This window comes from Fringilla coelebs (genome assembly GCF_963513975.1).
Source record: "Fringilla coelebs genome assembly, chromosome: 3".
NCBI classification, from domain to species: Eukaryota; Metazoa; Chordata; class Aves; order Passeriformes; family Fringillidae; genus Fringilla; species Fringilla coelebs.
The window spans coordinates 81,075,389-81,087,748 of NC_140030.1; the positions used below are offsets into that span (position 1 = coordinate 81,075,389).

General features: G+C 40.7%; 1 protein-coding gene across 3 annotated transcripts; it reads left to right on the forward strand.

Moving 5' to 3' along the window:
• The first annotated feature begins 624 nt into the window (after positions 1 to 624).
• Positions 625 to 6,245, forward strand: DPY30 (dpy-30 histone methyltransferase complex regulatory subunit). 3 transcript variants are annotated; one of them, XM_084203225.1, is made up of 6 exons: positions 691 to 715; positions 956 to 1,059; positions 1,164 to 1,237; positions 1,319 to 1,366; positions 2,542 to 2,684; positions 5,967 to 6,245. In XM_084203225.1, the coding sequence occupies exons 3-6, from the start codon at positions 1,202 to 1,204 to the stop codon at positions 6,037 to 6,039; spliced, it is 300 nt and encodes a 99-aa protein (XP_084059351.1). In that variant the 5' UTR covers positions 691 to 715; positions 956 to 1,059; positions 1,164 to 1,201; the 3' UTR covers positions 6,040 to 6,245. The 3 variants fall into 3 exon arrangements, with proteins under 3 accessions (XP_084059349.1, XP_084059351.1, XP_084059350.1); XM_084203223.1 differs by lacking the exon at positions 956 to 1,059 and having other exon boundaries at positions 625 to 715; XM_084203224.1 differs by lacking the exons at positions 691 to 715; positions 956 to 1,059 and adding an exon at positions 723 to 855.
• Positions 6,246 to 12,360: the final 6,115 nt, after the last annotated feature.

Genomic DNA, 12,360 nt, shown 5'->3' on the forward strand with positions numbered 1-12,360 from the left:
ACAGTATACAGTTTTCTTACTGTATAAAATACAGAATGATATCACATATAAAATAACATACAAACATATAGCAACTATTCATGTCCTAGACCATTATTAGACAGACAGTGTACTTATTAGTGCTGAAAAAAATGCAGCGATGTATGTCTTCTGTTTTGTAAGAGTTATTATGTACTTCTATTATGAAAATATTATCAAGTATGTTCCAGCCCGCTCATGAGAGAATTTTTTAAAGTATATTTAACTGCCCTTTAAAAAAATCTCTTATTTACTGATATAAAGTTTTAACAGATTTTGTAATACCAAAGAAATTCCAGAAGCTTCAAGCAGCGTTAACACTAAGTTATTCCACTAACAAACCCCCCACTTTCAGACCCAAATTAGCTTCAGCAACGTTACTTTTGGTGACCCCACAGCCGCATTGATTTACGGGCATATTCCTGTACCCAGAACCCCGGGCTGATTTGGAAGCGAGCCCATCCCGGAGTTTTATCCCGACAGGCCGCCTGCAGAGGAGCACACACCGAACCTGTTCCCGGCCCCGCCCTCCCCGCCGCCGGGGCTGGGTGGGGCCCGCGCAGGCGCGCTGCGCCGGGGGCCGGCCGCGCGACCGCTTCGCTGACGTCAAAACACTTCGCCACCGAGGCCGCGGTTGCTGCGAGCGGCTCCCGGCGTCCCGCCGATCCCGGTGTCCCGCCGTCCCGACCGATCGGCGGTGAGAGCCCTGCGGCGGGGCCGCCTCTCCCCCGCGGGGTGCCCGGGGCGCGGCCGGAGGCGGCGCCCGCACGTGGCCCGCGGTTGCGGCGCGGCCCCAGGCGGGCCCTGCCCGCGGGGGCTCTCGGGGCGCTGTGGCGGGTACGGGAGGGACAGACGGAGGGAAGGAGGGAAAGGGATGTCTCCGGCGTCCCGGGGGGATGATTGCTGTATTTTCTAATCCCAGTACTGCTCTCTTCAGCGGACGAAACGCGAAACTTAAAGGCACTTGTCGGTTCTGCGTGCGGGAGAAACCAGTTCAAGTTTGGCGCGGGGGGAGCACGGAACAACTCCCTCTGCTTTCTAGTAATTGTGCCTTGGTAACCATTAGTAACTAAGTGATGCAATATCACTGAGCTCACATGGGCTTCATCTCAGCCTGCTGACCAGTTTTTTTATTTTTTTCCTAGATCTTCTTGTACGTCCATCAAATTTCGCTTTTGGAATCATGGAGGGAGAACAGATTATGGAAGGACAGCCACAGGTATTACAAGGAATGTTTTATGTGCATTATGTTACATGCGTAAAAGGAGAATTTTAACTTTGTTAACGTGTTATTTTACAGGTTCCAGAAAATCCTCATTCCGAATACGGCCTCACTGAAAATGTAGAGGTAACAAAGATTTTGTTGCAGTGGAAGTCACATTTGTGATTAGGGGAAAGAAGTTGACTCCTGATTCTAGCTTCAGAAAATGTAATATTCTCAATGGAACTAAGCAATATCTGTCCCTGGTGGAAATAGCTGTGAATATATTTTCTGTTGTGTTACTTCCATTGTTCTAAATGGTACTGAAATAGATAATAAGCCTTTTAATGAGTTGGGAGGTTTTTTTTGAAGTCTCTTATGATTATTATCTGTTCTGTTGCTGTCTGTGAGAGACACAGATATATATTATGGCACAAAAAAACCATCCACATTAGGCTCAGCCTATGGTGAGTAGACTGGGAGAATCACTTCCTAACTCTATGGCATTTATTTACTCTTCTTATTAAAGAAAAGCCTCCAGTCTCCCTTTATTATAAGTTCCTACTCTATGCTCAGGTTTTGCAGAAACTATGTTAAAACATATTCTGGGACTAATCTCTCTGATAACTGCTTGTCTCTATGCCTCAGCTTCCATGGTTCCTACAGAACCATAACACCCTGGTCCTGTGCCAGTAGATTCATGTACATTGCACTGAATACATTTGGTTTACTGGCAGTAGGAGGGTATCACTTTTCAACTACAGTTAATGGTGTACAGTGATTCAGCACTTTTTGATCAAAAAGTACCTGGAAGCATTTTGCATATGTTCTCTTTAAAGTGTCCATCTATACTTGAGTAGAGCATAGTCACAAAGTACTTGACTTTAGCCGAGTCCCCTTAGTCAGGCTTCACCTGAATTCCTTGTGCTTTTACCATTTTGTGTTAGAAGCATATGTATACAGGAACCATCTAACTGAGACTCATTGGCAGTCATTCCTGTCTTAGTGATGTAGAATTCAAATCAGTGAATTTGAACTGAAGTTAAAAAAAAAGCAGAAATAAAAATTACTGGGATTGGATATCTTCTCTTGTAGAAAACTTATAACTTCTAAACATTGTTTCCCCAAAACATAGGCATTTAACAAAAGGTTCCTTTGGATTTGGTTTTTGTGCAAGGAAAAATATGCATGTAATATTTTTAAAAGATATAAAGAAATTATTGCCATCAAATTGCAAAGATGGGTACTTTGCACACATACTTCAAAGTAGATGTGACTGCTATTGCCAATGTTCATTCATGTTTTTTTTTCCTTTACTTTAGAGGATAGTAGAAAATGAGAAACTAAATGCTGAGAAAACATCAAAGCAGAAGGTGGATCTTCAGTCATTACCCACACGTGCCTACTTGGATCAGACAGTTGTACCTATCTTGCTACAGGGACTTGCCGTTCTTGCAAAAGAGAGGTGAGATGCTTCTGTGTTCCTTCTGTTCCTAGGAAAATACAGGTCTCAAACTCAGGCAGTGCAGCACTTTTCAGGCCTCCCACACCAAATATGGTTTTGCTCTTTGTAAGGTCCTCATTATAACAGGTTTATGAACCCATGAATTGCTGTGATTGACCATGCAGGGTGGGTTCCTCACTTAGGCACACATGGCATGACAGGAGTTATTTATTGAATTCATGATCTCCCAATAAGCTACACTACTGTGAAAGTTTTAGAGGGAAAAATGGGAGAGGTTTTGTTACTAATTTTATCATTTAAATCACCTTAGAGAAGCAAGGCAAGACAATGTTCTAGTTCTGAAGATTTTTGTTGTGTGGAATTATAAACAGTTCTGCTTGACATTTAAGAGCAGGAAAGACAAATCAGGCATAACATGCATCTTTGTCAGAGATTAAGATACTTTCTAAAGGGTGTGGCTGAGCCTGCACTGTAAACACAGTCTGCTTCTTACAGAAGCAGACTGATGGTTTATCCTCTGAATAAAGATTATGCTGTTGAGGTGCCCCAGCTCTCTTTACCAGTCAGTGTAGAAAGGTATCCTTCAATAACAGCAAACAGGTGTTCATCTTAACAAAGCTAATTTCTAGCCTTTTGGTGTATCCTCACTAGTGGCAAATCATACTGTGTGAGCCATCTCTCAAATGGAAATAATACAATCAGAAGCTGATAGAGATGACCATAATTGCATCATGCACCTACAGTCAGAAAAACCATCAACAGTGTATGAACTTCAAAAGGAGTTGAGAATTTAAACTGCAGTGTACAGACAGCTAATTAAGCAAAATTAGGCACCTAGGAAGGTCCACCCATGTGCACATCTGAGGGATTTGCAGATCTTCAGCTGACATCTGTGGGAGTTCTGCTGCAGAGTCAATGTAAAACACAGCCCAAGGGTATTACTCTGCCCTTACACTCTGAATACCTGTGTGACAGGCAAACTTTTTTCTTCCCTTTCTCTTTTCCTTCCCCTTGCCTTGCTTTTGTTCCATCTCCTTTATGGGGGTCATCACAAAAGGGAGATTGGATCATTGATAGGAAGAGTTGGGGAACATAGAGGTAAAAATTTGAATAGTATGAACCTACCACGGCAAACTGTCTGTTCAGCTGAGTATAATAAACCCTCAGGAGTGAGAAAGCTGAACTATCAACTCTGCTGTATAATCTACTGCTTAAAATTGAACAGGAAAATAACTAGTGGATGCTAAGTTCTTTTTCAAAGGAATATAGAAATGTTCAGGGAACAGCCTAGTACATCTGATGATCATGCATGGAATTCAGTAGAAATTACCATCCAGGATAGTGAGCGTATGGATAAATTACATACTTGGGAGGAGGTCAAGACAATTTTTGTTAGGTCTTTTAAGTGTCTTGGCGTTTATTGAAGGAGTCAGAAGGCATACATAAAGAGGAGTGCAGATGATGCAGTCTGTCTGTTTAAATTTCCAAAAAGTTTTTCTCATAGTTATTCACTAACAACTTTTAAAGAGAGTTAGTTGCTGTTGGGATTAAAGGAAAACACTTTTATATGGATGAGGAACTGATGTGAAGATATGAGATAGAGGGTAAAAGTAAATGTTGAATTTTCACGGTGAAACAAGTTCAACACTAGAATAATGGAAAAGATCATTTATAACAATTTGAAGAAGTTGCTGACAAAAGTTGTTAATGAGACTGAGTTTTACAGAATAGATTAGAGAGTTTTGAGTTTCAGTTTCTGTTTGTTTTTTAAGTTGATCAATTGTAAATAATTGCACAGGAACTTCATAAAACTGAAGACTGCCAGGAAAAATTTAAGCTGACAGAAAGTGACATTGAATCTAAATAAACATAAAATTGTGGACCTCGGAGGGTAGTGAAAAACACTACTGACAAAATGTTAGGTTCTGAGCTGAAAATTACCCTTGTGGAAAAATGTTGTTAAACTGTTACATGTATATGTCAATGCACTGCTTTGAAATTCTGAAAATTCTGCTTTGAAATTCAGAATAAATTCTGAATGGTAGGACTTAGAAATTGAAGGGGTAAAACCAACTCAAAGGGGTAAAAAACAAGTGTAATGTCACTATTTAAATTTGTGATGTTCTTGTATTTTTAATATTATGTATAATTCCCCTGTGTTCTGGTAGAATATGAAAAAGTGAGAGTGACAAGGTGGCCATAAGTATGGAATGTTATCTCTATATGAAATGACTGAATAAGATGATATCTAGAAAAGAGGCTTCTGTGGACTAACATATTAGGAGCCTGTTAAATCACAACAGCACAGAGATGATGGATTGGGATGGACTGTTTATTATTTCTTCTGATACAGTAATCAAATTAAATGAAGCAGGTAGCAAATTCATGACAAACAAAGGGCTGATCCTTCACAGGTCACATAATTAAGCTATTTTTTTGCTTTCAGTTGAGGACATTGACATTTTTTTTTGTGCTCAAGAAGCAACTGGTCAAAGCTGTAGAGGAATCCACCCCGGACTATTGAGGGTGCTAGCTCAGGAATTGATACATGCTTGGATGCCAAAAGGATGGTCTCAAGAATTATCTCTGCATATTTTTGTTGTTGTTGTTTTTGTGTTCCTTATAGGCATATTAGCTCACTGCCAGACCTTTGGTTTGACCTGCTGTGGAATAAGTATGTCATTTATTCTGTGGACAGAATCCAGATTAGCAGGATTCACATGGTATAGCTGGAATAGTTCTTTTTAAAAAACCTACAGACTAAGACCAGTGATCAAAAGTGTTTATTATTGACTACTTGCAAGTTACAGCACTTCTCAAACTTGAAGATTTGTTGTGTTTGTTTCAGTTGCCAGAAACCACGAAAACTCCTCTTAATAAACTAAGCTACACAATAACCACTTGAAAAAAAAAGAAAAAAAGCAGAGATTCAGTTTTACTTTAAATAGCATGAGTTAAAGAAAGAGGCAAATGCATGTCTTATCAATGATGTACGTACAGTATTTATGCTTACAGACTGTGGTTTTAGGTAAGTATGTAACTGTTGTAGCAATTTAGTAACATTGAACCCACAGTGACTAAGACCCCTTTTTAAAATCTTTCTTATTAGACATAAATTGGAAATTTACAGAGTCAGTCTAGGTAGTTGGTCATCCCTAAATCAATGCTTAGAAGTGTTTGGGAGGAGCTGTGTTGCTTTTAAGGGAAGCTGATTGGTCCTTCAGCTACCTGATTTCATATAATAACAAATAATTGCTTTTGATTTACTTTTTTTCTTTGCAGACCGCCCAATCCCATTGAATTTCTAGCAGCATATCTTTTAAAAAACAAGTCACAATTTGAGGACCGAAATTAACTTCATAAAAATGAGGACAGTTTGGCTGCTAGACTGAAACGCTCATTTGCCACAATTTGTTTTCTGCTGTAAAAATCCTTTAGCCACGTTGTTGTCTTTCTTAACTGCACAATTTGCTTTATCTTTTGAGTTTATTTAATAAAGAACACTTTACATTTAATTGTTCTCTTGTTTTGAACTAGCTATTTAGAGACTTTCAAAATAAAGTACTGAAACTGCACTACTGGATGAAAGTCTGAATAATTCCACAGGGCTATGTCCTCTGAATGCCTGACATAAAGGGGAACAATTCATTACAAGAATCAAATGGCTGATAATTTATATAACTTAATTGGGTTTTATATAGCATCCTCCAGTGCAACATGCCTAAACAGAAAGCAAACAAATGCAGAACAATTAAAATTTATTTATTGAGTAGAGAGGAGAGAACTTGCTTCAGAACATCCGGAAGTGGGTTTAGTTAAACAATGAGATCCAGCTGCTGCACAGATCACCTACAGACAGCAACCAGTGTCTCAGTTACATTAATGAGGTGTGCTGTTCAGCATTTGTCATTGCTCTCCTAGGGCTGGATTCAGTGTGCTGGATTCAGCTGAAACACAGAATAAATTTGGAAGTGGTGTATAAAAGTTCTGTAATTCAGGTGTCTGTACTGCTACCCTTAGTTGAATTGTCTGAAAACTTGCAGGGCCTGAGGTCTTGCTGTTAGTCTTAGTAGGAAGGTTCTCATTATTTTACATACATCTTAGTATCTTAAAACAGAAACATTCAATTAGTACAGTCTAAGAGCAGTAAGAGTGGGGAACAAAAATTGAAAGAAGCCTGCAAATTGAAAGAACCCTAAATCAAGTGTAAAAGCTGTCTTTTGGAAAATGTACCAAAATTTGGAAGGAGATTACTAATTCTACTGCATTGTGGTGAACACAGTCTCCATTAAACTGACACTAAAAAGATACTGAAAGGATTTTAACAACAGTGTTTTGACTTTCTGGAATGACTAATAACATTTAACTGAAGACAAGGAAACACCATAAGGAGTTGGTACTGCTATTTTTATTGCTAAAATGGCATTCCAACGTTTCATTTCATAAGAAACAACTTTGCAAGACTGTAAGAACTGTTAAATGCAAAGCTCCTCTGTTGAGAATTTGTGTAAGACCAAACGAAAAGAAGCAGTTTCACGTTTAGTCCTCCCCAGACAGAGCAATTTTCTTAGATTTTTGTACCTGAATTCAGAATACAATCAACTTTCTTACTTGACAGTAATACCTGTCAAGCAGCTGCACAAAACTTGAAATACTATGGCTTTCTGCACAGCTCTTGCATCAATCTGGAATCTCAAAGCATCAGTCCCAGTACTAAGGGAAGCTGTCCCTGCCAGCAGTGTGCCATCTACTCAGCTGCTGATGTCACTGGTACGTGGTGTCATCTGCTATTATTCTCCCATCTAGGCTAGAGATTTAATTCAAGAGAATGAAAAAGCCATGTTCACACAGTGATGATGTTAGAAGATTTACTATAACAGCTTTTCTGGGCAGCCTCTTCTAAGAAATAAATTGTAATGTGACTAGCAGCAGTGAACTTACCACTCTAACAATTAAATCTTAGTGATTCCTGTGAAGGTATGACAAGTCAATAAGATGAACACAACCATTTTCCTTTACTTGTTAAATTGGCTACACCCATTGACATCTTCTGCATAGAAGATACTCTGTAACAGGAATAAGTAGCAAGTTAATACCTGTATTATCTAGTTCTCAGTTACAAAAGTAATGATAAAATCTAAATTTTTAAAGCATTTACTTGTTTCGAACTCTTCACTACAAAACAATGAAAATTCTGTGAAGAGACGACAGATGCTTGCTATCCCAATTTAATCTAGAAAGTGGTACTGTTTTTCCACAGGAAATAACAGTTCTGAAAGCTTAGAGATGAATTGTATTTAATTTTGAAATACAAATACATTTGGAGTAAAAGCTTGAAGTACTTAAAAATGGCAACTTTAGATGTATGACAGGCCACTGCTAAGTAGCTGAAAGCCATTATATCTTTTTTTTTTATTATTATTATTTTTTTATTGTTCACTACCCCAGGTAACTGAGTATATGCTCCAAATGGCAGTAAAATTGAGTAGAAAATAAAATGGAATACCTAGTTTACTTGACAACATGCCTTTCAAGATTACTATTTTAGATCTCCAATATCTAGAAGTTACTATTCAGTAACTGTGAAAGAATTATATATGTGTCATATGTAGTGTTTTGAAGTGTGTCTTTTTAACTGCTTCTACTGAGATCATTGTTGTTTACCTGGAAGGGAACAATGACAGAAGAAAGGATTTCCCACTAAAAGCAATTCTGATCAAAGGATTCTACATCCTTCTATCCTGAAGCCTGTTACCACCTAAAATTACAGTTTGACTTGCCAAATCTTTTTTTTTTCTTTTTTGCTCCTCTGATTTATCAAGGACTTTCTCCAAAATCAGTACATGTCTTTGAGCAATCCATTTTATTTTCTGAGGCACTGTCACCATTGTAAAAGCAGTCTGATCAAAGGAACTTTTCTCTCCCCATCAGACTTTCTAGAAAGTCTGTTTCTGCTTTCAAACAAATGAAAAATCTGAAAAATTCTGAAAGATACAAGTAGTTGAAACCCGTAGGTTGGAAAGGAAACATGAGAAAAATGCCTATGCCTACCACGCTTCATGGAGTGGAGGTTTTGATATATTCTTATCATTGAATTAATTACATAACAAATTATTCTTAGCCAAGCCTTAGCTTGTGTTCCCTATGCCATTTCATAGTCAGGATTCATTTTAAGAGTGACTGCATAGCCTAGATCACAGAAATACAGAATGCCAGCTGTTACAGAAAGAGGCATTTTACCATGATGAAAAGTGTATCAGCACCGTTTCTGCCAATGTTCCCATTCAAATACAGTTTTAAGCAAGGACTTCAAATGTAAATGTACTATGAATAATTATGGGGCAGTTTACATCAGTACTAGTGCAACACTGACTAGGAATGTGTCATATTCCTATTCCAAATGTGCTTTTAGCTCTCTTCTAGAAATTTGCTTTGCAATTGTGTATAACAGGCCCATTTTCCAAGAGGAGCCTAAATTGGTAAAAGACTGCTGGGTGGTTGAGAAGTATTTACAAGATGGATAGTTACCCACTGATATTATCTCAGATGCTCTTATGTTGCACAGGAAGTGGAGATATTTCCCTTGTAAGGACTGTGAAGCTGGGGATGAGGCGGGGGTGTCTGCTTTTAACAGTAGAAGGAATGACTGGTAGGAACAGCAGGTTCCTCAAATGCAGAACAACAATTTGTAAATAGAAAAACCTAAAGTAACAGTGAACAGCTTCCTGAGAAAGAAGGGGACAGGAAGCGGGCATTGTGAAAAACACGATAGGAAAGAACCACGTGCAAGAGGACAATGAGAGCAAAAACCAAGAAAGCAACAGACCATGAAAGCTGGGCCAGCTGAAAACCTCCCATCCCAGCTGGTCACAGGGTGTTACTGAAGGAAAACCCTGCATGCTAAGGACACTTGCCAGTGCCTTCACCCTTTTCTTCCAGGTAAGGAAGAAACTGCCAACAGACACACATGTGCAGCAGAGGTCTGTGTTTTCAGGCTGTGCAAACCTGGGGGATTGTCCATGCATTGTATCAGAGAAAAATGACTGCAAAAACAGCTCGGAACCATTAAGTGTTCCTGTTCTGTTCCCCATACAAACAGTGTTTGGAAGAATTGTAGATGAAGCCAGGAGCATCTCCCAACCAAACCCATGCTTCCTTTCATCCCACTGAAAGCTGAGCCTAGTTTCTCAGTTTGTGGCTAGAACATTTCTATACTTTGTGTCCTGAGCACCAGGAAGCCTAGCACTGCCATCGGTGGGATGGACACTTCCCTGTGGAAAGGGACCCACAAGGATCAAGTCCAACTCCTGGCCCTGCACAGGACACCCAAGGCTCACACCATGTGCCTGACAGTGTTTTCCAAACACTTCTTGAAGAGCTGACTGCATTTGTGTTTCTGCCTCTTCCATTTGCAGGTGGTGCTGAGGGAGCACATCACCGGCCCTTACACAAACAGCTGATGATCAGGAGAGGACAGTTACCAACAGGAACCCACAAATCACTAAACACTGCTCAATGCTACTAGGACCACTTAGGGTACAAATTAATATCCAAATGTCACCCTTAGCAGTGGAACTGGCAGAAGTTCCTTTTGTAGTGTTATGGCTGACACTTTGTCAGGAGCAAGCAAAAACTGGAGGGCGTTCTTCAGCTTCCATGGGCTCTGGAGTGACAGTGCCAATTGATAACAGAGGAGGGCAGAGAATCACCTGGCTGTCACAGTGGTTGTGGCACGTACCACAATTTAAGGTTTAGCAAAAACAAAGCCTGTGCTTTCTGTGACTTGCTAACACTGAGCTGTAGTGTTCCTCTGCATCTAGGTGGATGCTGTGTTCATGTTGCACCCAGTAAAAACTTCATCCTAATCTAGGAGAGGTAAAACTACACACAAGGAAAGAAAGGGTAACGAGGAAAGCAAGGGAGAAGGAAGCTTAAAAAAGAAGCATAAGGAGAAAAGGAATCCAACCTGTAAGAGATACATTTAAGGAATTTTAAAGACAAGCTGAAGAGAAAAAAAACACTACTAAAGAAAGGTAGTGCATCCAGAAGAAAATACTTGTAAGATGTTTTTACTTACTAAACCATCTGGATTACTACTCAGAAGTTCTTATATTTTAATTTAATTTAAAGGGAAATGCTTAGGGAAGTTTCTTCTAAGTGATAGAAAATAATACCAGATAATTAAAAATTATGTTTTATGATAAAATTTTCCTCCTAGCAGCCTCTTCTAACTGTTGGTGATGGACTGTTACCAATAACTTGAATATACCTTGATGTGACCCATTTTTAAAGTATATAATCACAACATCTATTTTTCTCCATGCAGTAAAATTTATCCTCTGCTGTATTTGTTAACTTTATTGAAGGATTCGTTTATTGAAGGATCACTCCAGAAACTAGTCTTACTACTAAAGTTTATGTAAATGATTTGAGAGGGACAAATAGGTATCACAACTACCAATATAGTTTTATGTTAAAACAGTCAGGTAGGGTACTTCTTCCAGTCCAGGTAGTAGTTATAGTCTGCATTTTGAAGCCACTGTTTGTAAAATAACAATAGAATACTGTAAGGATATGTAGAGCAGTGAAGGCTTCATAAAACATTAGATGTTGGGATAATCGGAGCCCAGTTCCTCATGGCTACCTATTAGAAATGTTATGGATTGGAGACCACAGTCCTTACTGCCCCTCAGCTGCACTGGCAAGGCAGTGTCATGAGTGCAGGGGAGGATCCTCACTGATATAATGCCTTTGTCCCCCCACTTCCTTTGTTTTACTGTCAAAAAATCAAAACCAAAGCAAAACCAAGCAAACAAAACCAAAACAATCCCCCAAACCTCCGTATTTTGCACGCATTTACAACGCCTGGAGGACTTTTCGAAGAATTAGATGACAAAGGAGGAGGGGGAGAACCTGTTTCCTGACCTGGCCCACACGTGCTCCACCTCACAAAAGCCCAGTCTGCCTTCAAGGCCTTAATGGCTGCAGCCCCTCATCTCTCCCGTCGCGGTTTCCTCTCTGCTGGTTGCATCTCTCACGTCAGCGGCTCAAATTGCTTTTTCCCTTCCCCCTTTTGTGCCGTCCCTTCTCCCCTTTTCAGTTCTGCCTCGTTAGCTATTTTGAGCCACGCTTGATGTCTCCATGGCAGCAGCCCATTCACCAGATAATAAAAAAATAAAAAATAAAGGGGTGGAGAAGTATTAAGCGGAGAAGAACCGGAGACTTCCACACGGCTATACTCCCACGGCCCTCGCTCCGTGCCACGCTGCCACGGGCGTCACGGCACGGGCAGGAAGGCGTAGGGAAGGATCCTAGTTCGGAAACACGGAGGCCCAGCGCAGAAGAATCCATGTTCCCAGAGATGCCTTTGGGAAACGGTGTTCCGTTCCCGGAGCCCTCAGCATCGCAGCTGCTCCCGGCGGCCGTGCCGGGCGGGGGCAGCGCAGAGCGGGGCGCTCCCGCGGCTCCGCCCGGGGGTCTCCCGGCCCCCCCGCCCCGCTCCCCTCACCTGACCCGCGCCCGGAATCTGCCCCGCCACCACGGAGACACGGCCCGGCCAATCAGCGCGCACGGCACCCATCACCACGGCAACGCACCGGCCAATCCGCGGCGAGCTCCCCCACCTGGCCCCGCCCTCTACCCCCTCCCCCGCGGGGCGGTGCTACACTTGTCAAAG

Excerpts from the sequence above, each read along its gene's own strand:
- DPY30 (XM_084203223.1), top strand. The coding sequence starts at position 1,202 with ATGGAGGGAGAACAGATTATGGAAGGACAGCCACAG. Across the intron at positions 1,367-2,541 it reads GCCTCACTGAAAATGTAGAG|AGGATAGTAGAAAATGAGAA; the intron begins GTAACAAAGATT and ends CCTTTACTTTAG. Across the intron at positions 2,685-5,966 it reads GCCGTTCTTGCAAAAGAGAG|ACCGCCCAATCCCATTGAAT; the intron begins GTGAGATGCTTC and ends TTTTCTTTGCAG.